This window comes from Strix aluco, chromosome 14 (assembly GCF_031877795.1).
Source record: "Strix aluco isolate bStrAlu1 chromosome 14, bStrAlu1.hap1, whole genome shotgun sequence".
NCBI classification, from domain to species: Eukaryota; Metazoa; Chordata; class Aves; order Strigiformes; family Strigidae; genus Strix; species Strix aluco.
Genome location: NC_133944.1, coordinates 4,402,780 through 4,429,079, shown reverse-complemented (window position 1 = coordinate 4,429,079; position 26,300 = coordinate 4,402,780). Strand labels below are relative to the sequence as shown.

General features: G+C 39.3%; 1 protein-coding gene across 1 annotated transcript; it reads right to left on the bottom strand.

The window, feature by feature from the left end:
* Positions 1 to 1,471: 1,471 nt before the first annotated feature.
* On the bottom strand, positions 1,472 to 25,739 carry MLYCD (malonyl-CoA decarboxylase). The gene is made up of 5 exons (XM_074839481.1): positions 25,137 to 25,739; positions 14,773 to 14,885; positions 13,346 to 13,502; positions 12,687 to 12,836; positions 1,472 to 2,882 (listed from the first exon to the last, which is right to left on the bottom strand). Exons 1-5 carry the CDS (start codon positions 25,686 to 25,688, stop codon positions 2,349 to 2,351), a joined length of 1,506 nt encoding a protein of 501 aa, XP_074695582.1. The 5' UTR covers positions 25,689 to 25,739; the 3' UTR covers positions 1,472 to 2,348.
* Positions 25,740 to 26,300: the final 561 nt, after the last annotated feature.

Sequence of the window (26,300 nt, the reverse complement as noted above, 5' to 3'; positions counted from 1 at the left end):
TGTACTCCCTTATGTTCATGTTCCAGGTCTAAAACTTACACAACAAAATTCAGATGGAACTTTTAACAAAATTATTTCTTAAAAATGTGGGATTTGGGATAGAAGTGGCAACCAGGTTCTTCACATATTAATGCCATGCCAGGAGAAGATAGGTCTTAAATAATCCAAAAAATTATATACACTTGACTCCAACTGTCCAGCTGCCTTCAACCGCAGTCTCTTTTCCAGCCTGAAGACTCCAACTGTCCAGCTGCCTTCAACCGCAGTCTCTTTTCCAGCCTGAAGACTCCTCTGGACATACAATTGTTCTACACCCGTGATCAACTTCCAGCATTTCTTGAGGATGAACCATAGACTTTAAAACCTTCCATATGAAGTATTATAAAAACTATATACATACCTGCACAGTTTTTCAGAATACTTACCATAACTACTGATCCAAAAGCAAAAATTAACAATCACTCTGAAGTTATTTCCCCAGGTTGGCCAGGATGCAGGTGCTTTGCTCAAAGTCTCTCACTAAATTTCCAACACCTTGAGTGTTTAATCCTTAGTCCTTAGCTCCTCAGTTGAGAATAAAGAAAGTATAATCAAATTCAGATTTCCTTATACTTTTACAGTGTTTCCTAGTGCCCATTCAGCAAGCTATTCAGAGGTGAAAAAAAAAAAAAAAAAAAAGAACTTATATTTTGGCTTACATCATATTGCTCCTGGTATATGCACCAGAATGCCACCACCACAATTCAAGGGGAACTCAACTTTTTTGTAGTGGTTTTAGCCACTGAAAAATTGCTGGACACATCTTCCCTGCAAGGGGATGATATGATTTGTTTTTAAAATTGTATCTGATCAAAATCAATAAACTAAGCTGTTGATGTATGGAAAACTGTTGACTAAATAGGGTGCCCCTGTTTTGGAACTATTCTTAAAAACATAATGAAGGCAACATGGCAGAGGAGAGTTGCCACTGCTAACGTGGTATCACTGCCACTGATGACCAGGTGCTGTATAAAAATGTCTTTGCTCTCAAGGGAGTAACAGGCAGTGAACATACCCTCTCCTTGCAAAATCTACCATGACCAGAAGTTAAATCAAGCTTTTCTCTGCTTGGAAGATATGTGTAACAGATTCCCATAACAGGTTATCAGCTTGGAGTATGGGATTTTTTTCTAATAATGAATGCGAAAAAATTGTATCCAATTACATAATTTCATTCTAGGAGAAAGGCTAATTGGACACTTACAGCTTTCTTCACTTCTGTTTTCATACACAAGCAGGGACTCTATCACTTTCAATTCCTGTATAATTCTTTTCTTGAAAACAGAACTGGAATTTGACCAGACAGGAAATAAATCAGAAATTACAAAACAGTATGAAATTCTGTTAGGATGGTCCTTCTGCTGTGGTGATACTGTTACCAAGGAGGGCTGTTAAGCAAAGAAAGGTACATGCTGAAATACACAAGACATAATTTACTGAGAAAGTTTATTTTATTGGTTTACAGGTCACACCTACCTCTTTATTAAAAAAGCTCTTTATCAACTTAAAAAATTACCAGAGCCAAAGTATAATATACATATTTGAAAACTTCTCAACTCTCATAAGTATCAGGCTCTCTTTATTCCCTCTCCTATTTGAACACTTCCTTCTTTCTCATTATATTTTAGCAGACAAACATGCAAATATAATACAACAATACCTGCTGCACTGAGACCCTGATTTTTCAATAACATTAATGCAAGGCTTTTCCATGCTCCAGCAAAGCAAGGACTCAGTGAGATTTTTAGTGGGTTTGAAAAAGGAAAATACCAAGAAGTTTTTACATGAGCATTTTTGAGGGTGAAAAAGACACATATTATTGAAATAAAATTGTAGATTGCTGTTTTTCTAATGTACTTGACCAAAAATTTACCTTCATTTGGTACTTCTTTCCAGGTACTTTGGTACTGAGCTATATATAGTAGTACTATGACAAAGTGCAGCTCCTTTCATAGACACAGTTTATACAGGTTTATTATCAAAATAATAATGGTACTGCTCGAGTACTTTCCATTCAAGTTACCACTGAGTTGAAACTGACTGAGAGAATTTTACTCACCTTTTAATAGATACCTCCAACCCATATGCACATAACAGATGTCTAGAACTCATAGTGACTCAGTCACAGCCAGTCAGGTTTTGAATATATGGCAATTAAGCAAGACAACTGATCATCTAGGTAACTTTGCATTGTTCTGTGCTGAGTGAATTTGTTTTATGAGGGACATTCTCATCTAAATATAGACACTGCAAAATATTACAGCTCTTTTAGGTGAGGAACACTTGCTCTTAGTTTTCATGATATTTAATTAAAGCTTGCTATTTTGCTGGAATTGAGACACCAAGGAAAGAACCTGCTCTGAGGCTTTAATTTGTTTAGTCCCCAGGTACGCTGCACTATTACTGGCTGTATCCTCTAAGAAATACCGGTAGTTTACCATCATGCCACAGGAAGCAGCAATGCCCCGAGGGCTTGTGTCCGCCATCCAGTTTATCCGCCACATCACAGAGCCATTCTGAAGATGAAAATTTGCTACTGGATTAAGAGCATAGCCACGATGTTTCTCTCCATACAAATACCATGCACAGAGTCTCATAAATGGTGAATGAAGCACTTTGACTAATTTTTCTGATCTCACCCACTCATTGTTATTTAGGAGTTTCTTTAGTGTTTCAGTAGTAGAGTCTCCTGTGATCTCAGAGATTTCTTGCCATTCTGATTCTGTAAAAAGTCCATTTCTTTCCAGTTCTTTTGTTTGTGAGGAGAGGAGACCAACAACCCATTTTGTGAATCCTGGGATAGGTGAAAGAGTAGAAAAAGCTTTTATCTGAGGAAGTTCTTTCTGCAGACAAAAAGAGAGAAAAAAAAAATTATGAGTTTTGTTGTGACTGACAATGAGAAGTTTGAGTGAAAGAACAGCTGATACCCTTTACTTGATGTCAAGTGAAGCCTGGGATTCTGAAAATTAACTTACACACATAGGGGGGTGGGGTGGGGGGGAAATCACCCTGCCAGTAATAGGTTAATGACTAGAAAGCACTTGGAGCACAAAGAAAATTTTAACTCTGACTGAATTACAGTCCACACACACACTCTATACAAAAGCACTTATGCAGTACTTACTACTTACAACACTACATTCTCATATATCATTTTACAGGCAGAAATAAACAATCACATCACATAAAGAAGTTACTCTGAGGAATATTTTTTTTTTTAAAATTAACCATACAAGTTTTCAAAACCCTTTAAATATCATTTATTTTTCAAATGTAACTGTCTTTTTTTAAAATCAAGAGCGGTTTCCTATTTCATTCTATTGTAAAATCAGAAGAGGTATGATTTCTGGATTTTAAGGGAAATAAGTATTTTCTGAAGTTATGAAAGCAGTTCTTTATACAGGCCAGCTATTTTTCATGCTACTCCCAAACTATGGACTACACAGATAAAATAGCAAGATAAGAAATATATATTTCCAGTAAAAAAAAAAAATTAATCACACAGCTTAATACTTGTTTTAATAAAATTTCTTCTCTACTCCTACTAATATATGAGTAAAAACTGTTAACTGTGAAAGCAAAACATACGTAAGGAAAACCATGTGTTAGTTTTGGGGCACACCAATGTGAACAGAGAAGGTTGTTAAACTCAGTGTCACTTGGAATTAACAAAAATTACATCAGTCAACCCTGCTGAAGGAGTAGGGGGGCAAGGAACAGAGGGAAGACAGAGCTGAACTGAAACAACCAGAGTGTTGTTTTAATTACTGCTCATATAGGAAGAAGTGGCAAGAACCAAGACATTTATCAACATTACAGAAGCATCTTAATGTCAACAGAAAATTGTCTTTAAATGACTACAAAATGCAGTTTTTTCTACTCTGAGCATAGCTGAGATAACCATTAAAAAGCCATCATCACTCAGATGCTACCTTACACCAGCAAACGTTAATGGAAGGCACGCTGCTAGCTTGTGTGAACTGCACCTGCGCTGCTGCACCCTCAGGTAACGCTGGGCTCCACACAACGCTCTGTCTGCCTTCTGTTTCATGAGGATGCAGAAGCCAGGGAACGCGGGCCTCACACACCTCTGTCACAGGCTGGAGCCAACCACCATTTCTAGGAACTTCGATAACTGGAATAATATTCAGGTGGTTATTTACATCTTTTTCCTTCCCACACAGAGCTTCCCAACTGGCTTACTGCTGTTCTGCTGGCTCCCGGCACTATGATACACCAGCCAGCTCAAATCTACCACCTCTTCAGTTTTATGACTTAGAACTACATAAACTGGATAGCCTCACTTGCTCCCCTCATCTGAGCTTCTCTATTACACAGATATGTAAGCCAGAGAATTCTTCTTTTGGGACCAGACAGGAACAAGAAAGGCAGACCAAGTTACAAAGAAACACCCCATTTCATCTCCTTAGGGGACTGGAGAAAGAAAAAAGCAAATTATTTTATAAAAACACTAATTTCTGTATCTTATTGAACAAAACAACCATTTTTGTAATCAGAGCACCCAGGAGATCCTGACTGTGTCCCATTATCAACTGCTATAACTACCATGGGCAGATAGTGCAATACTAGTAAAGCGTTGATCTCCTGTCACTTTTTCAAGTCTCCACTAAAGGACGTGATGATATTTTTAAGAGTAATTCTGAAGCATAAGTCTGTAACAAGATACATGAAATACAACTATCAGGTTTCATCACATGAGAATTTCATAAAAGGAAAAATATTCTTTGTAAATATATGGAAAGAGATGTCTGTGGAAGGGAGTATCTGCTGATATTTTACACCTCTTTGTACAATTTTACACAATACAGCATTTATAAAACAAAATAGTTTATTAGGGTTGTGCTCTTACTGTGGACCATGGCTACAAGAGGCATGGATATAGAAAATATGGTTTAATTAAAAGAATATTTCTTGGAGTAGACAGTTCAGCCTTTTTAGAAAAGTCTCCCCTCTGCTTCTGAAAAAGAGAGCAATGACCACAATTAAAAAAAGAAAATATCTGGGGGCAGAAAAAGGGCAAAAATGAGAACAGAACAAAGCAACTCTATAGACTTCAAAAATCTTTCCCTTCCCAACCCCCATGCTAAATACTTCCTCACGGGTACAAACACTATTTATGCACATATCAATTCAAAATAACTTCATAAAATTTGAATACAGAATCAAATGCACTCACTAAATCTTCCTTTAGTCACCTTTCATCCACCTCCTTGTAGTGTTTCTCAATCAAGGAGTGTATCTAATCATCACATCTGGAATCCACTTTTCTTTAAAGCAGCGGGATCTTAATTAGTATGGTAGAGGAGAGTTATGCTCAGATGCCTCCTCGTAAGCTACACTTTCCTTGACTTAACACTAGCTCCTACTGAAGACAACACTGCTAGCACAAAAGCACAGATCTCCTGGAGAAGGAGAGAGAAAGATGGCACAGACGCGAATTTTTAAAGGCCACTGAAAAAATACTACAAGATATTTGTTCTAGGAAAAAAGGTGATAGCTTTCAGTTTTGTCAAGATGGTAACGAGCAGCATGACTTGCTACCTTCATTTCTGCCTCAGCACACTGAAAGCTGGCCAGTGGTGAATACTGTGACCGGCCGCAGCTGAGCTGCTGGGACAGCCTGCTGACAAGAAACCTGACCTTTTGCATGTCAGCTCTTACTGCAGCTAGATGAATTTCTGCCCAGAACGGAAGGCCACAACTCCCTTCTGAAGATTCAATGACCCAGTACCCTTCTGCCTGTCCACACAATAATGATGGATGACAACTCAGCAACTTTCTAGGATGTGATAGACCTGCAAATGAACCTTTAGGTGCAGAAACACAAACCTGTAATCTATAATGAGAAGTACTCTTTTCATGTCAGCATCCTTAAGCAACAGCAAGCTCCCCCCAAAAGAGACTGGATTTCAAAACGGGCTTTCATTCTTCCATGTCTTCATTCCTGTTGTGCTTTAAAGTTCTTCTTTAGTCCACCACACAGAGAATACAAGAGAGAGGGATAAATCAGTAAAAGTTTTCAAATTAATGACCCATCAATGAGAAATCCTACATGTGCTGCTAGAGGGAGTACAGATGTTACTATTGTGCAGTGGGAGTGAAAAAGAAGAAAAAAAAAAAAGAGAGAGAGAAAAAGAAGGAGGTTGTTAAAGGCTATTTTCCTCTAGGTATGGATTCAAGGAATACAGGATGTGTTTCATTTTGACCCAAAGATGGGATTACATTCCTTAAAGGTTTTCCTTTTTTCCTAACTATATTACTCATCCTATAAATGATAGTGCCTTTGAGAACATATTGCTTAGGTCTCTTTCATAAATTCTGCACAGATATTTCGGGTTAAAACCTGAGAGGGGAAGAAGGAAGGTAATGTTGAAATTTGAGAAGCAGAAACTCTTCTTTCAAGTAAAAACTGATTGGACCAAGAGAAAAGGCTGCTTACTACAAAGTCAAGTCTGGAAGTCCTCTGCACCATCTCTGCTAAGAAAGCACAGTGTCTGAAAATACTATTTTGCTACTGAACAGAGCTAACAAACAGGGCTTTTCACACAGGAGCTGAGTCACACCCATGGCTTCCGTAGGGTAACAATTCCAATCTCATCTCCCAGCCTGCAAAGCCAAGAGGGTACCCATCCACATTCCACAATGAAAACCGTGAGAATGAACTATTTCTTCACATATTTGTGTATTAATAATAACCACTGCAGAGTTCCTAATTCAGTAACTGACATTTTTCTTCCTTGTGGTGTCGACTGCTCTTTGATTATCATTCACTTTCAGGAGTGACCTGTTCACAAAACCCAACCCAAAATACTTATCAGGAAGTTAGTAGCTTCTACTCTATTAATAAATACAAAATGGGAACTTGTGCATATTTTTTACTTCTTAGGACAGATAAGGCATGGGAAAGTGACCCCATTTTGAAGCTACAGTACAGACTGCTACATATCTGATAAATGCTTGAGTTTAGGAGCTTATCTGAGGCAGACATTTCTTGTAGAAAAATAAATAGATGCAGGGAAGTGTGCACATTTATGTTGTTGCTAAACTGATGTGCTAGTTTCTAAGGCTATTGGTGGAGATCCATTAATGTTTATTTTCTTGTCAGAAACCCACACACCATTAAGAAACAGCTGCTCATTTTGTTTTGGGGTAGATTTCTGGGTTTGGTTGGCTTTTAGTTGGGTTTTTTTTCACTGCAGAAGAGTGCAGATTTCTCCTATTATCCATATCTCATCTGACACTGTCTTGCACTCTGAAAGCTGTAGTCCAAGGTCACATTTTTCATCAATGAAAGCAAAGTCTGTTTTGGAAATTATGATCTCCCCAGGTCACCTAGATCAAATTAAGGTAGCAATTATCAACAGCCCAACCAGAAAGCTAAAATCTGCCACCAATTGTTAAGCATTCTATTGAGTCACATAGTAGCTATCAGTTTTCTTCCTCAAATGCCACAGGCTATAAAATTCTAAGCAGTTTTCTCAAAGGCTTCACCACAGTTATCTGTGTCTGTCATCTGCAGACTGAATTGCTATGATGTACCTTCTGCAGAGCTACAGACCATTTAGAGTGGCTATAAACACATTCTGAATTAAATGTCTGTCTAATGAGAAATCTATCTGTCTACACATGCACCAGTACCTATCAGCTTGCTAGAAATGCATCTGCCTGCTTCTCTTCCAGCACCCAATTCAAGGTTTGTTTTCTTACTAGTTGCCTGAAACTGTTTCAAAATCCAATTCATTTCTGGGAACAATGCAAGCTTAAATTTAAGAAATACAAGAGATTATTTCAGGTGTCTGCTCCCTGCTTTATATACATTAATTACAGAGAGACTACACAGAAAGCATAGGTAGCCTGTTCTCAGATTTGTACAGGGAGAACTGGAACCAAAGTAGTATCAGTGGACTAATTAATTCACCCCACTGCTTACCCAAACAGGAGATGCTCAGATAACAATAGAAGTCTGTTTACAAAACCGTTCTATGTTACTGATGTAGCAAACTTTTGTCAAGCAAGTACCAAAAAAAGAAAAGTCTCCTATTTAGAGTAGCACACTTTCTCCCAGGACTTTGTATGCAACAGAAGCTACACCCCTCAGGTCCTATTCTGATCTCCATTATATCCCTCCCCTTTCCCCAATTATATTACAATACCTGTGGCAAATGCCAGATCACAATGTCTAGGTAGAGATTAAGGATTCAAACTGCTAACTGTGCACATATAAAGAGATGAAACTGAGGACCCATTTCTGTGACTCAACTTCATACGTCCTCCATCTGCTTAAATTAGTGAAAGACTCCAAAGCAGGGGCCATTAACTTCTATGCAGTGCCTCAAACTAACAGTGCTTAACACTGAGGTTGTAATCTTCACCAGAGCCTCTACCGCTGCAGTTTTCGTAACAGTCCTAATAAAAATCCATTTGGAAGAAATACTTTCATGAGGGAATCCATACTTGACATTCTTTGAAGGAGACGTGCTACCCTACACACGTTCATGTTTAGCACTGTGTGTGGCAGTTCAGGCAAATTATCAAGATTTCTAAAAAATTAAGCTCTATCTTAATTGTCCATTAACGAGATTTTAAGGAATCTGGTACTAATGGAATTTATAGACATAACTTTTTAGTGTAGATACCTGCTAGATCAACATTTCAGTACAGTTTTAAAAAATCTTGCCAAATAAAGGCTTTAACAGTGGAAAAAAAAGTGTGGCTATTAGCATATTTCTAACTTAGTGCATGTCTTTTTCTGATCTAATGATATACGTTCATGACAGGTCCAATTTGGGAGTTTTTCTTATGAAGAATGACAGCTGAGAATTCAGTTTTGAGGTTACAATGGCACTTACAAGTAGAAGTGTCAGAGCAGGTTAAGTTAAGGCAAAGTCAGATAAAGGATTTTTACTAGAAGATAAAAAGTTTTAGGAGTTTGCAGTGCCTTGAGAAAATACAAATCAAATAACATCCTGCAGATCAAACAAATGTCCACAAAAGTTAACTCAAATAAATGGCAAGATGTAAAAGTGTATTAGTCATCCATGATGCAAATATAATGAAAAGCAAAATCCTCAACCCCTACAAATGGTTGTCTCTTCCCAAAGCATTTTATTACCAGTTAAATTAAAGAGATTCTACTTGTGTAACCTGGAACACTTGGTGATTTAGCAGCACTTTAAATAAAGATTTGTTTATTGCAAAGCCATGCAAAGGTTATATAAAAAATCCTCTTCCTATCAGAGACCTCAAGTATCTATTTTTACAAAGGCTGCTGGAAGCTCACTTAATGAGATGTAATTTTTGACCCAACATTTTTTTGCTGAGGCTGTATTGTTTCAGCTGCTGTCACCAAGTCAACTCAGCACTACTACTGTACCATTTGTCCCTTTTAAAGTAAGTGACTATAATGCTGCTCCAAAGAATTATGTCCAACCTGAACACAGACAACCTTGGAAAGTCCTTTGCTTACACCTGACCAGAGAGAAAGAGAACACATGTGTACAATTAATGCATTGAAGTAGAACTTTCAGAATTCTGGCAGACAGGTGAAACAGGCTGCCTGCTGCTGTATACTCATCATATGCCCTGCCTTTGCCCTGAACCATCTAACTTTGTAGAAATTTCACAGTATAAGTATCTTGAAGCTGAAATACCCAGGGCTTCTCTCCACTGCAAGGCAAAGTCCACAAAGATGGGAGTCACAACATTTACAACAAAAGCTGAATGAGTAGGCATTATAGAAGTGAATCAAATAATTCTGATAACAACAGTATGATGATTTAGGGTCATTTCACAGATGTACCACACATAATGGGAGACAGTTCTTGCAAAATTCAAGAACAATACTTTGGAACAAAGAGGAAGAAAGCACAAAAGAGTGGGAAGAAAAGAAAATAAAAAAATATTAACAACATGTAAGAGTGGAAGAAAAACTATTAGAGAACAACATCAATCATGGATAAACACTCCTGGATTATCCTTTATATCTTTTTTAGTCCTACAGTGGTACCCCAACAAGGTTTGTCATCAAGAAAAGAAATGGTGTAGAGACAATCCATGGAGGTTGTTGTATCTTTTACATATATGTAGTTATGGAGTAAATAAAAATAGGCAGTTCAAGTTTTTCTACAACTTCATAGTCAACTAAGGACATTTCCAATTCACCATATAAAACCTTCCTACTAACAGCACATTTTTCATAACATCTTAAAGCAGTGTATGAAATTTAACTAGGGTGGAAGACCTCCATCTTTGGCACCGTATGGAAAGCACTTAGCTTTCAATATTAAATAAGTTATTTAACCTTGAGGCAATAATTTTATGATTAGACTGTATTTAAAGGCATCTCAGCCAAAGTGTTTCCTATTCATCATGTATTGGATGAGCACTGAAGGGCTGGATTTTACAACACTTAAATGTAGAAACTTTATAGACTCATAGAATGGTTTGTATTGGAAGGGACCTAAAGATCATCTAGTTCCAACCCCCTGCCACGGGCAGGGATACCTTCCACTAGCCCAGGTTGCTCAAAGCCCCGTCCAACCTGGCCTTGAACCCTTCCAGGGAGGGGGCAGCCACAACTTCTCTGGGCAACCTGTGCCAGTGTCTCACCACCCTCACAGTAAAGAATTTCTTCCTTATATCTAATCTGAATCTACCCTCTTCTAGTTTAAAACCCTTACTCCTCACCCTATCCCTACACCCCTGATAAAGAGTCCCTCCCCACCTTTCCCGTAGCCCCCTTTAAGTACCGGAAGGCCGCTCTAAGGTCTCCCTGGAGCCTTCTCTTCTCCAGGCTGAACACCCCCAACTCTCTCAGCCTGTCCTCAGGGAGGTGCTTCAGCCCCTGATCATCTTCGTGGCCTCCTCTGGATCCGCTCAAGCAGGTCCGTGTCTTTCTGATGTTGGGGGCCCCAGAGCTGGACACAGCACTGCAGGGGGGTCTCACAGGAGCAGAGTAGAGGGGGAGAATCCCCTCCCTTGACCTGCTGGACACACTTCTCTTGATGCAGCCCAGGACACAGTTGGCTTTCTGGGCTGCAAGCGCACATTGCTGGCTCAGTCAGTTCATCCACTAATACCCCCAAGTCCTTCTCCACAGGGCTGCTCTCAATCCACTCCTCGCCCAGCCTGTATTTCTGCTTGGGATTGCCCTGACCCATATTGTAATTATAAATAAAACACATTCTTCTGTTGGATACATCAAATTTTAGTTGCACATAGGTTATCTAAGTATGGTATGTCTATTTTCCTTTATAAACTCACTCATAACTTTTCTGGTGTTGTAAGCAATTTAGTTTACGTTATCAATAGGGTTACTTTATGAGAGCAACTCAATTATCCAGAAATTATTTTTCAGATGTGAAAGCAGATAACTGCATGAATTCATTCCAATTTCCTCTCAGTCAAGATCAGACAGATGGCACAGCCTAATTATACCTGGACTACTGCACTTTAGACAATTAATCTGAAAGCCATTCCGAAAGCAAGAAGCAACAAAATTCAGCCAAAATATCCACTAAAATTAAGATAAAATAAAAAACTTCAGGACAGCCAGTTATGATTCAGTAGTTGACTAATCAATCATTTTGTAGTAGTAGAAATTTGGTGCATCCAATTTTAAGCTATTTTTGTAAGTAGAACTGAAGTTCTAAATCACAGACAATTTTCCAGACATCATTACTAATCCAGATGTTGGAACAATTAATAGAAACACAAGTAGCTATCATTACCTTTAAGAGGTAGCTTTGTTAATCATTTAAGTAGTAAAGACTATTAACTAAAATAATGTACTCAACACAGAAATGTAACTCTCTCATACCACTCTGTATGTAAATTAATGAATTTTCATTCCTTTCTCCAGTTACTTGGAAGAAAGTTCTACAAGAAGTCCTAAAACTATTAACAATAATCCCATAGTATGTAATATTATATAAATTCACAGAACTGATTTGCATAAAGTAACTGATTCCTGTGACTTTCAAATGTTAAAGACATCTTCGTTACTATACTGCAAGAAAAAGCTCTCTTTTTTTTTTTTTTAAATAGATATATTCAAAGCAAGCATGCAAATTGCACACATAACCAGTGGCAATTCAATATAACAAACAAGAAAATGAATTAATTAATGTACAGGAATTATTTTTGTTACTGGAGCAGCCATAAGATTTTGAAAAAGGAACAGATAAGTACATCGAAGAGAGAAAATGTTGATCAGGGCCTGGAAGGGAGCCTGTTAGCATGCATTAAGAACGTCCCACTCACTCAGCTGAGACACAGTAGTGAATCATATAATACACTACATTGCAAAATACAGCTATATTAAAGCTACCTTCAACAGAAATGTACCAATTTGACTTTCAGGCAACCTATGCACATGATTAGGCAAACACAAGTAATTCATGCCAACTATGTAACAGTACCTACACCGCAGACATTAACCAATAGCAGAAAATGTTCTTCCAACTCTTTACACACTTTCAAAGGCTGATCTGGTAAGAAGCTACAAATGTAGGGGAAGACCTAGTAGCTCCTTGCCTTGAGCAATGACACAAAATGGAAATGAAAACAGCAATGTAAGGGGAACACACTGGCCAAACAGCACCTCACGTACACCCTGCCAAACCTACCTGCAGCTCTTTTACAACCCGCTTGATGAGGTAAGTCCCAAGTTCCACACCCTGCAGTCCCTGCTGAGTCAAACTGATTGAGTAGAAAATTGCTGTTGTAATTTTGTCTGTATCTTCTGTTTCTAAAGGTGGCACTTCTCTCACTATGGCCTGGGAAAATAAGAATTAGAAAAAAGAGTTAGTAGTAGCTATCACCATCATGGGGGCGGGGCCTTTCTTTTTAACTCTCAAATGTGTTAACGCTTTTCCCCTGCTGTTTTATTCATTACCCTCCTTGAGAAACAAGAAAAATCTAATCAAAACATAGAAAGAAGAGCTACTTATCCATTAGCAAGTGCAGGAAGTAACTGTAACGTGGTTTAAAACTTTCAGAAGTAATCACAACTGCGCTGAAGTTTTAATCTCATTTGCTATCTTTTCTTACATATTTCCTACCTTTTCCCACTTTTCTTGCACTTGAGCAAAATCCCAAAATTTCAATTTACGTAATACAGGATATATACAGATTATCTCTGTAATTTTTAAGTGTCAATTCTCTCATCTCTTAAAAAAATGAAACAAAAAGAAATATTACTAAATTACAAGGAATTACAGATTTTAAAATAAGTACATTGCAATTTGAGCATCTTGCTGTGTACTAAATGCATCAGTGACTGTACCTGGATGCTGCTGGAGATATCACTGGTTAGTGCAACATGCAAGACTATCAATGGTTCTCCTGGGATTGCACAGTGAGAAAAAAAGTAGCATCTTCTATATGACCCAACTCGACGCTTCATATCAACCCAGTTTCTAACAGGATGCACAGCTTCAGAACTCAATGAAAAAATAAAAAAAAGTAAAATTATATTTTTTTTCCATTTAAAAGTAGAGGTCAGCTGCCAACCCTACAAGCTCAGTACTTTTCCCATTGATGTCAATGACAAAACTCTCCAATCAAAAAAGGAGAATCAGACTGCAAGTGAAAAAATAAAATTCATCAGCAAAGTGTGCCAATGTAAAGGTGCACTGCATACCCACTCTCTCTAGTTTTCTTTGGGATATGCTTATTACGTATCTGAGATTTCACTTGCACTTACTGTTCAGTACAGGATATCAGATTGAGATAACTAAGTCACTGAATGAAATCTGAATACACCTCTAAGGAATTAGCTTTCCCAAGCTACAGAGAGTCTGTTAGCACTCCCACAGCCATGTCTTCAACCAATTATTCAAAATATTCTTTTCTCTATTATATTGAAAGTCTAGTGTATTTGCCAAGGTACCTTGAAGATTAAGTAAAATATTACTAATTATTTTTATTTTGAAAATTTAGCTTGTGTAAGATCTCTTTTCTTTGCCTCATCAAGTCACGTACTTTCAGAACTCTTTAGAGATTCATTTTTCTTCGAGCTTTTTATATGACAAGCTTTTTATATGACAAAATGCCACTCAACATAACCTTGATTCAGTCATCTTCATCACTACAACTTTCAAATATTTGACAGAAATTCAGAAGCAAATGTTGTAGATTTTAAGGAATGCTTTGCAAAAAGGTGCTCTCTTCACATATTGTTTACAAGTGATTCTGTGCACCTCAACAGTTCTAGCCAGGAAGGGGAGTCTTAGTACATGAGAAGAAAAACATGCTCTTGAGTGCTGGGCACCCCATGCTGGATCAGACTTAAATACTGATTCTCCACCAACACTGCTGGTGCAAGCTGAGGGGAGAAGAAGGTGGCAGCAGTGATGGAGGCAGCAGCCGCAGCAGCACCTGTGCAAGGAAAGGGAACGCGAGAGGGCAGTGCTGCAAATCAGCACCACTGGGAATGTGGGAGGAGTAACTGAGAAGGTTGGAAGAAGAGACAACAGTCTACAAATGAGATAAAGGATCAAATTATGGGACAAATGATCCCCTTTACTGTTTACTTAATTCAGTTTTTAAAAGTGTGCTCTTTAGTGTGTTCAATGCAACGCTTCCTTAATTATACTTTGCCTATGGTTGAGTATTGAAAAGCAGAACCTTGAAAATAGTGGATCTGTGCAGCCACAACCATTTATTTCATCGCCTTTTCATCAAGGATCATTAGCAACTTTTAGCACTTACTCACTAATTTTCTGGAGTACTTCACAAGGTGATTGCCAAGTGACCCGCTCCAAGTTTAGGAATCCTGTGGAGAACCACTCTGAAAGCATGCTCTTTAGCACTCCACTCATTTCCTGCAAACAGAAGAAAGATGGGATTTATCTGCTAAATAACCTAGGTAGAACATACAACTGTGAGTAAAAATAACCTTGATATTTCAAACTACAACACCGGGAAGTTCCAAGGAAACTAATGCATCTGTTTGAGAAGATTAACCACTAATAGTTCAGCTTTCCTCACACAAGACTAGGTCAATGAAAATGTCTGACACTGTCTATAGTAAACTGCAGACAGGGAAAAGGAAGATAATGCAAAACAATGGATATTGAAAACAGTAAGTAGAAGTATTTGAGCAGTCTTGACCATAAGGCCGCAGTTGCATAGGTGCTCAGATTTAAATACCATGAAAAAAAGTTATGTGAAATTTGATGTAAATAAGGACTTTAATTTCACTCTAATTTTCTAACATCTGAATCGGAGTATTCAGCAGTTCATGCTTTAGGAAGACTATTAGTACTAGCTTATTAATATAAGAAAGCAACTCACCAAATTAAAATCTTCTAGTTCCTATCCATGTTTAGAGTCACCTCTCCTTTATTAAACATTTTTTCCATTGTTCTTTATGAGAAAGATACAGAATAGCTATTTCCTCCTGCACATTCTGCACCATGATTAACACATGGAACTTTCTACTTCTGACAGATTTCCAAGGCACATAACATACATACTGGAGGTGACTGAAACCCATTACAGACACATTTAGGCACCAGTAAACAATAAAAATGCTTCAGTCTGGACTTTAGCATGGAATGTAGAACTCGGCACAGGAGCTGCACATGCCCACTCAGGATGATAAATTAGAAAATTAGTATCTTTCAACAGGGTGCAGATAAAAAACATAGGCTTTACAGAATTTTTCTTCTCTGTAAGTATGAACCTTTTTGAGCAAGAAAAACAAAAACAGCAGCATAAGACTACAGAACTCAAATATAACAGATTTGGAACAGTATGATACAGAATTAAAGCCAACTGTAATATCAAATACTTTCAGAAACATTCATCATAATATGAATCTTATATTCCCTACTAATTTCCTGCTGCCTATATTATTAAAGATGTTCCTGTCTAAAATTGTTTGAGTTTAGATAGTATTCTTGAACTCAGCACAGGATGAATATCCCTTAAAGAGATTGTAGAGCTTCTTTTTCTTTCTTACATTTGCTTTGTATGCAGCACACTGTGATACCAGCACCAACTTACCAACAGCCTAATCAGAAACGTAAGCTTACTAACTCAATAATCATTTATTTAAAAACAAAAATACTTCATCTTCTATTCAGGCCTTTATTAAATAGCCGCTGCTGTACATAAAATAGACAAAAATTATGCTCCAATGTACTTTAGCTTGCTATATTTAAGCAAAGCAACAGAAGAAAGATGTAAAACTATCCAGAAAACGCTACTTAAAACATCCTTCCAAAGCTCAGATGTAGTCTCAGGACTTTCATAAAAAAGCAAAAATATTTCCTATTGTAACCTAACAAAGAGGAAACTCATAGAAGAACTTGTCAAGAGACACACATTCCAGAAGGTTCCTGTTGGCCAAAGTAATGTCTACAAGGATTCAAAGACTGAAAAAAAGGACAGTTTTATTCTTTAATTCAATGTACTAGAAAAACTAAAATTTTCAAACCCTGACTATGCTTGCAGCCAACTGTGATCAGATAGTTCAATCTACACCAATCCACCCAAATTTAGAATTAACTCCTCCCATAAAAACTCCTACAGTTGATGGTAATGACCACTGTCATGAAGTTTGCAGCGTAAATTCCTAACAAATCCTGGCTCTTTTCCATACCTGAAGTGCAGATTCAAATTTTCCTTCAGTTTCCCTTTTTCCTACCTACTCCTTCTACACCTACTAAATTGTGTTAGTGAAATATATAGGTTTTTGTTTGGCATCTATCTTTGTTTATGCAGGAATGGCAGCTATACAAATGATCCAGAAGAAAACAGTCATTCATCTGCATAAAACAATTGTCATGCATGAAAATTTTATGCTATCTTTCTACTTTTTTTCAAAAGCATCCTCCAATATATAAGAAAAGAAGAGCTTAGTTATTGAAGCATAAATTGGCATATACTTCAAATGTGAAAATGTCAATTGCATTGTTCCAAACACAGGGAGTATCCATGAACTCTTCCACGAGGTCAACCCTCGCAAGATTTGTAAATTTGTTATATAATAAACTGTGCTCAAAGTCTTCTGCCAAACTGTCTTCTGCCAAGTTCTACTTCCATCTGCACTTGTAGTACAAGGCTGAACAAAGCCTGCATATGCTCGTAAAAAAAGTTGTTCAATGAATATGAAACTGAAACAATACAAAAAAAATTCACCTTAAGTACATTTATAGGGTAAGCAATCTCCACTGAAAAACAATGGAAGCCACATAATGCATGGCACCAGCATAAAAAGAAACCCCTGAAAACAATACACATATGTGACTATCTGCAACAAGTACCACTGAAGAACTGAGAAAAATGAAGGACCACACTCGGTGAAATCCACCCTGGGTATGGACAGTCTTCACAAGTTTTCACTGACGCTGTGATTAAAATATTCTTGCCTCCTCTGTCTCAAGGTAACACTATTCTACACAATAGCAAAGGGAGGAAGTAACATAATAGATGACATTAAAAAGAACCAGATAAGCTGTGTCAAAACTTAGCAACTAGGATAGTTAAGAGGGACATACACAGTATGCCTTCCCCTCCCTAGTGAAAGGATCCATTGCACGTTTATAGCAAGTCTGATTGATTTGGGGGGCTTACCAGACACACATGTTAAACCCGTGCTGCCTTACTACCTCAGAAGAGTAGAATATTTCTATAATATGGCATTACTGTGAAAAATGCATAATTACTGTTGGCTCGGGCACCTCAACACTTGTCGCACTCTGACAATACATCACTCAACTGCATTTAGAGTAGCTGTAAGCTATACTGGCAAAGCTGTTTTGGCTGAGGCTTCTGGACTAGCGGATCAAAGAGAAAGCAGCAGGTAAAACAGGCTGTACCAAAAAAGAGCCCAGAATTGTCTGCATTACAGCATCCACAAAAAGGGCTCTTTCTGGCACAGATAAGTCATGCAGGAATTGCAACTCCTGGGCAGCACAACTGAACAGGTACCAGCCTACAACCTCAAGAAGGCTTGCAGCAGCAAGAGTTTTATTGGGAAATGATGAATTTTAGTTCAAGTACGCTCTCATACACAGATTTGTCTTTTTTTTTCTCAATACATTTTTCCTCTCAAACTGTAGAGGTGTAAGTGTCCTAAACAAGTATATTTTGATTGTTTTGTTTATTCTGGTTTTAAGGTACCTCCCTTGTGAATCCTTGTTTCTGCACAGCTCTGAAGCTTTTAGAAAATAATCATAAATCCTTCTGGTCAAATATCCCTTGGTGTAGTAAGAGTCTTCAGGATTGGTTTTTTTGTTTTCTTTTGTAAGGGCACACTGTAAACCAGAAAAATAAGCTAGAGTTGTCAGATCTGGGGTCAAACTAACAGATTCCTGTGGCTCTCGTGTCATCCATCTGTTTTTTGGGACACCATTTCAAGCTGCAGTCTAGCAGCTAGGAGGGAAAACTGCTGATGGCTGCGCTCCTCCTAGTCATTATTTTGCACACACTGCTCTGCATCTATTGGCAGTAACATGGCTCAGATGGCAACGAGTGACTTGGGAGAAAGCCAGTTACACTACGCGGAAGCTGGTAAAAGTGGAAAACACAGGAATCGTGCATTTTGCTTCTCTAAAGCACCTATAGACTTAGCAAACATGCCCCATAGAACAGGACATAATGATGCCCAACTGAACTGAAGGCTACTTTTCAAGATGCAGAATGCATTACAGAGATGCTTTAGGTCCAAGATAGAGCTGTATAAAAGCAATGCAATTGTAACCACAGGAGAAAGTGAAACAGATGTGCTCTCAGTAACGATTCTGGAAGACAGGAATATTGTTTATGGGGAATTACAACTCAATTCAAATAATCTGTCAGTTGTAAATAATAATGCTCTATAAAACAACAGGGCAGCTTGCAGGCCAAAGAATTAGAATAGTTCCAGTTGGAAGGGACCTACAACGATCATCTAGTTAGTCCAACTGCAACTGTGTATGTTGACAAAACTTCTTAGTGTAGAAAGACATAAAACACTTTATACTATCCAAAACTGTGTTTATCAAAATTTTGGGTTGTGTTCAATACCATAGTATAGGCTAAGTTTCTGAAAGGCTTGACTCCAACAATGACAGTCTCAAATTAGGTTCTCTTATTTTGTAAACTTAGTGATAAGTAAATTCTTATTTTCATTTCCGAGGCCTTTTTAGTCATCAAATTACACATCCAACATTTCATTAAAAAGAAAAAAAGCCACATTTATTATTCAGTATCCCAATTTTAAATTTGAACAAGACATATTCAGATTAGTATTTAAAATTACCAGTTATACTTCAGTTTCTATTAGCCAAGTATAATAAATTGTGATTTTTTTTTTTTTCATTCCATGTTCTTCCTACAAGACAGCAAATTACAGGTTTTTTAATCTTCACAACAGGTCCCTATTTATTGGGCAACAAATGGGAAAACCTTAAGAAAAACTTAAATCAATTTTTTTTTAGTAAGAAAAACTGCTTGTCTTGATGAGGTAACTATTTCAATTTCCCTCTCAAACTGCTAAAAAATAAAATACCCCTTACAACGAAAATTCATATGCAGATATTTACAGATAAACATAATATGAAACAGCAGTAACTAACACTCCATGCATATCAAACAGATGGCTCAGTTATTGTTAGTTGCTGGTTACATATCTGACAGGGCCACAAGAGAAGTATTCTGCCCGCCTCACAAGAGCCCAGTTTTTCCATGGCTTTGGAGCATTTGAAGTTTTTAACCTGATATGCTTCATTTGGGCATACTAACTTACAGATCTACTCCGGTATTGCCAAGTGTTTAAAGGTGTCTTTGGGGTTTTTTTTTACAAATTAGCTTCAAAATATACATACAGAATACCCCTGGTGAGATACTGAAAAATACACCCATCCGCGAAACGGGATTCAATAGTGTGTCACAAACAAAAGGGGACTGGTTTTCTCCTTTTTTTATTGCTAACAGTAACTACTGCAGTGGTAATGGTAGCACTGAGAACTTCCCTGGCTCTTGTGTTTTGTATTGTATGATGTTTTATTCCTAAAATAATTTTATTTCCCTTCCCCCCCTCCATTTTTGCTCTTTTAGACAGTGAGTAAAGAGTGCACGAGCATTTTCAAGTGACTTAATCACCTGTATATGTTATTCTACTTAATCTGTTGAGCAAACACAAAATAGAAATGCTTCATCAACCAGTATCTAACAGTCCAAACTGCTTCTGTGTTGATATGTTTTGAGGAAATAGAAAAATATTTTATATTTACAACACAGCAGTGGGTAATCCTTGTTTTAATAGGTCTTTCAAAATGCAAAGTAAAAACTAAGGACTGTGTAAGAAATATTTTAGACGGTTTCGGCAAAAACAAAATCCCAGTAGGCCATATAATGCATTCTGCAATTTTCCTCCAGCACCAAGAAGACCCATTTAATTTTATTTTCACATTTCCTTGTCAGTACAGATACAAATACACAGAAGTTACAAAATTCTTGTTGCACATTTGTCTTTATGTATGTTAGAATTTAAATCAAATCTACAGTAACAAAATGGCTATACAGGACTTTTGCTAGGTAAATACCAAACACTTTTTCATAGAAAAACTTTTAACTTTCATTTGTTTCTCTAGTTAAGAACTTCTTAGACCTTTAAAGCAAACTGTTTCAATATTCAGATTCTCCATATAGCCACTGTTTCCCCTGAGTGAAGAGAGATTCCAATCCATTGATGAATCCTCATCAATGAGACCACAGTTCTTTCAAGGCAGTACAACTGGGTGAAATGAACACATCCCTCTGTGGACATGTGAAGGCAAGACATCTATCACCACAAATAATTCCCCTCCCCAGAAAGCCATGTACAGCCCACACGCAAAACATTCTCCCTTAAAGCCTGTTTTACTTTTTCCAATTCCTCTACTAAAATTGAAACCTTTTTTTTCATGATTATACAAAGGCCAGCATTCAAATCTGTGAGAAAGCTTTAAGAAAAAAAATAATTCAAGGAAAAGTCCAACTTTAGGTCCTTGCTGTGTTTAGGAACAGCTGCTATGAGGGGAAAAATACCCAAAACAGTTATGGTATTTCTTTTTTTCTATAGACCAATACAAGAACAACAAGATTACAGATACATTCCAACTACTGCTTAATTATGGAAGCAGGTTTATTTATAAATCAATTTGACAAAAATGCTATCTTTTCCATTATCTTTTACCAGCAACCTGAACCTTCCACTGACTTTTTCTGAATCATATGGAAAGATGAAGAGTATTTTAAAAGCAATAGTTGAATGATTTGCTACCTGAAATAATTAAGTTGTGAATTTTTCACCATAGTCCATATTTCAAATGCTGAAACTGAGTAAGCAAGCAAAACATAAAAAGTCTCAAGAGGAAAATGCTGGCACAGAAAAAGAAGTACTGCAGGTGAAGTACTTCTGAACAGTAACAGGAAGAACTACACTCAGGAAACATTTTCAGCAAATTTCTCTGTGCACTGCAAGGGCTCATCAGAAAATCAACTCATTTATGAAGATGCTGGAAAACATGCATGTCCTTTGGTGGAAAACAGAATACATGAAAAGAACATAAGAGAGAGAGGAAAAAAATTCAAACACCTTAATCAAAAATAATTAGGCCCAGCTTTACTCTAATTTAACTTTTCAAACAACGTATTATGCGCCAGTACTGTTTTTTTTAAATGGTTATCTTAACGTTATGCATGAGGCTTAAAACAGTAATAATTGATTCATATATGTAATAGAAAAGAAAACCCATCTCTGGGACAGATCACGAAGAAAAATTTCTCTTCACAATATGCCCTGCACATATTTTTGGCAGACTCTTTGGAAAAAAGGCTGTATAGCTTCAAAAATACAGTTTACCACTAAATTTTTGCCATCTGATTATCAAGAGACTTGTGTCAAGAGTATTTGTCATCTTTTACATATCCACAGAAAGACATTTACTACGTCTTAACAACTTGTCACTGAGGATACCTGTAATTTTTCTGCCTTGCTCTAGGTGACGATTCTGCCTTCTAATAACTAACTTAAATATAAACTAAACTTTATTTGCAGCATGTTCCTTCTCTTTGCACAATCCATCATTCTGAGCATTTCCAATACATTGTTCGGGTTTTATGTTCAAGATCTATAGAATTCTTCCAGTAAGGTAGTCACCATTCTTCTCAATTTCTTGTAAGTCAGCTTTTTCAACCCAATTTGCCTTACATTGGATCCTGACACCTAGGGCACTATGACTTCTGATTTAATAGACACTGCTAAAATAGTTCAGCGACTTCAGTGCTCAGAATCTTTCACAAGTCTAATAATGAGACACGTTTTGGAGTGCAGTGCAGCTAGGCACATGTCACGCAGTACATAAAATCAGAATAAGTTAGGCATTAGCATTTCTTCCTTTCCTTGCAACATCAATTCAGCTTAAGAGGTGATTTATGAAAGACGACTGAGGGCATTATGAAGATGAGTATATTTGGGAGTAACTGAAGACAACACTACACCAGTTTGCAGCCAATAATCTATTTTATTAATGATTCAGGAACACTGAAACCAGCGGAGAAACAATCATCAGGTAATTTGCATCTTCTTGTTTTAAAAGAATACCTTATGAAATTCAGACAGACAAGAATTCATCATATGTAATAGTGAATCCTGACATGTTAACATCCATCCCAAGTTCCAGAGTCTTTCCTCTACCTTTTTTCATCTCTTTCCTGCAGTTAGGGAAACTAGCGAAGAACCACTCTGAAATTGTTCACTACAAGATCCCAAAATATATGTTGTATCACGAGAACAGTTCTCTACTCAAGACTCAGATTCTTTATTAAAAAGAAAAAAAAAAAATTAACAACCCACCTCCTCCCCCCAATATTCTGCTATATAGTTTTCTCTGTTCTTGACATTTAGCCTCAGAACAGGTAATAAAAAAACCCTCACATCTACGGCTTAAGGTATCAAATTAAATACACATGTCCTCACACCACTTCCTGACAAACACCTTGCACCAGCTAGCAATCAGCTCCATTGCTGAGACTGTCAAGGCTTCCTGCGGGTTGGGTGCTCCCTTGAGCGCTCGTAGTTATTCTGACGCTTATTTGCAATAGAAGCAAATAGATTTTAAAGGCCAAGCAAGATGCTTATGTCTTGCTTCTGAAATAACACCTTTCCCAGACACACTAGCAAGAACACTAGAATAGCACATAGTTCTAGGTCTTGGTTACTGTGCAAAACAGTTGAGAATGACCCAAACGGAACTCCAAAATGAAAGGAAACAGTATCCAGGGTAAATCCTTAAAGCCAATACAGTCACAAACAAAAACGAATGCAAACCAGTTGTAGCTTTATCTTTTCTGGACTATGTGCTATTTATTACCAACTCTTATTTTTACAATATATCACATTTGAAAAATAAAACCAACCAGCAAGAGCAAAAACAACTACAAGAACAGATATGTAGAACTACGCCCAGTCATACAATGAATCCAAACATTTCAAAAACTATTTTGCGAAAATGACATAACAGAATGCTTATGACAGCCCTTTTATTGAAGCTTTTAGTTCTGCAGACAGTATTTTCCTACTTTCAAATGGGTTTAGTATGTTTCTGAACATATTGTATTATTTGACGCATGTACATTCAGCTGTTTTACACATTTCTATCGTGTTAATTTTGCAAATTCAGTCTGTTTTTACTTAAGATGGTCCAACTGGATGTGGAATCTTACCAATGCTGTTGCTACTTCAGTTATGCAATGATCGTGGTTAATTGACAGTACTGACATAAAAACCATCGTTTTCTTGTCAAACTTAATTTGTATCTGAGTATCGACAAACAAGTTATGGTCAGTGCATCTGACCAACTTGCTGTCTTTCTTCATTGCCTTCCAGGAAGTTGTGTCATCTCCTGCCACTGTCATCTGCTACATCATTCCTTCCTCCACACCCGTATCACCTCACTGCACCATGGGGATGTTCCACCTCACCTATTTTCTACACACTACTGAGCTAAATCACAACTCATTTCTCCTGTTGATATTCTTCATCATTAGCATGACACAGCTCCTACGTCACTTGTGGCCCTATTTTGGACCAGGAATCACACCACTGCACATCACTCCTGCAGGGAGCTCTTGACACAGCTTGGCAGTCCCAACATCAGCTGCATTATGTCACATTGCATCAGTATGGCCCTTCCTCCACTGCCCTAATGCCAGCCCTTCACAGAATCACAGAATCATCAAGGTTGGAAAAGACCGTAAAGATCATCTAGTCCAACCATTAACCTCACTGACCATTCTCAACTCCACTATATCCCTCAGCACTACATCAACCCAACTCTTAAACCCCTCCAGGGATGGGGACTCCACCACCTCCCTGGGCAGCCCGTTCCAACTCCCAACAACCCTTCTGGAAAGAAATACTTCCTAAGAGCCAGTCTGAACCTTCCCTGGTGCAGCTTCAGGCCATTACCTCTTGTCCTATCGCTTGTTACTTGGTTAAAGGGACTTATCCCCAGCTCTCTGCAACCTCCTTTCGGGGAGTTGTAGAGGGCGATGAGGTCTCCCCTCAGCCTCCTCTTCCCCAGACTAAACCCCACCCAGTTCCCTCAGCCGCTCCCCATCAGACCTGTGCTCCAGACCCTTCACCAGCTTCGTTGCCCTTCTCTGGACACGCTCGAGTCATTCAAAGGCCTTTTTGTAGTGAGGGGCCCAAAACTGAACACAGTAATCAAGGTGCGGCCTCACCAGTGCCGAGTACAGGGATAAGATCCATTCCCTGTCCCTGCCGGCCACGCTATTGCTGATACAAGCCCTCAGCACAGCCTCCCACTGCCACTTACTTCACTTTGCAAAGCCTGTTGCTTCACACCACGGGCCGCTCCCTTCCTGAGCTGTCCGCAAGGCCAGCTCCCACTGGTGCCACCACTTGTGGGAAGGGGTTCCGTCATCTCACACCATGGTGACCCCAAGAGTGAATCAGGCTCACGGGCCGCTTTCCAGCCCAACGAGTAGCACCATGAGCAAGATGCCCCAAACCAAACCCTACAGCCTCCCCCTCAACTCCCTTTCAGAGCCACCCACACCCAGCCCAGCCCTCTCACCTTGACATGAGGCCCGTCCACCGCCTTGGTCGCCAGCCCCTCCACCAGGTCGCCCCTCAGCTCCACCAGGAAGCGCAGCCCGCCCTCCAGGCGGCCCAGGTGCTGGAAGAGACCTCTGTACTGGGGGTTGAGGTAGTAGCGGAGCCGGTCCTCGGCCTGCAGTAGGGCCCCCAGCTCCCTCTGCTGCTCCCGGGCCTGCAGCACCTTGGCGCTGAACTCCGCCACCCGGCCATGGTCCACGCCGAAGTCGCGGGCCAGGCGGGTGAGGAGCTCGGCCCTGGGCGGCCCGGCCTCCAAGCCGCGGTAGTACCGCACGAACTCCGCGCTGCGCAGCTCCGCCGGAGGCGGCGCCTTCTCCTTGGTCTCGTAGGGCGGCAACGGCGGCACGGAGCGACTCAGCAGCTCCTCCATGCCCGCGACAGAGGCGGTGCTGGAGCCCGCCAGGCCCCGGCACAGGCCGGCAGCCACCAAGACGCGACGCAGCCCCCGCGGCACCGCCCAGAGCCCACACCCGAGGGGCCGCGGCCTCAACCACGGGCCCAGGCGGCTCATTTCGCCTCTTGCGACAGCCGCAGAACACCCTCCCCCAGGGGACAGGCCGCAGCACCGCCCCCGCAGCCGTAGCAGCCGGCTGATTGGCTGGCATCATAGACTGCCAGCCCTTCTAGCCAATCGGAAGCGAGAAGAGTGTGGCGGGGTTGGGATCGTGTCGGCCGCCATCTTGAGTGTGGCGCACCGACAGACGGGTCGCTGGGCTGCCTCACGGCGGCTGCGCCTCCTCCCGCGGTGGCCAGCGCTGCTACATCGCTCGGCGCTTTTCTCTCCTTGAGTGCACTTTCCCCAAGCCTTCACTGTACAACCCGCTGGCCCCTGTATCTCTCTGACTTGTCATTCCCATTTTTCCCCTATCCACCGCAGTTTCCCTCACAGCCCACCTGCACCAGAGGGAGAGGCCTGAGGTGAGCGTGTTCTAGGTCAGGCATCATGATAAGGCCAAGGCCCTGACAGAGTTTGGATGGTATCAAGGATAGTGGTGGCACCTGAAAAGGTTTGTCCCCATGGTTTTAGGAGGTTAGCAGGTTTGGGCTCCAGGAAGCCTGCGGGCAGTCAGTTCGAGCGGCTGAACAGTGAGGGTACAGGGGTCACTTCCCAGCCCCAGCCCAG

Bases quoted from the DNA above. Each gene is read 5' to 3' on its own strand.
- MLYCD (XM_074839481.1), bottom strand. From the start codon at position 25,688: ATGAGCCGCCTGGGCCCGTGGTTGAGGCCGCGGCCCCTCGGGTGTGGG. The intron at 14,886-25,136 runs GTGAGAGGGCTG...TTCTGTTTGCAG, and splicing joins TGGACGGGCCTCATGTCAAG to GAAATGAGTGGAGTGCTAAA. The intron at 12,837-13,345 runs GTACAGTCACTG...TTATTTTCCCAG, and splicing joins ATATCTCCAGCAGCATCCAG to GCCATAGTGAGAGAAGTGCC.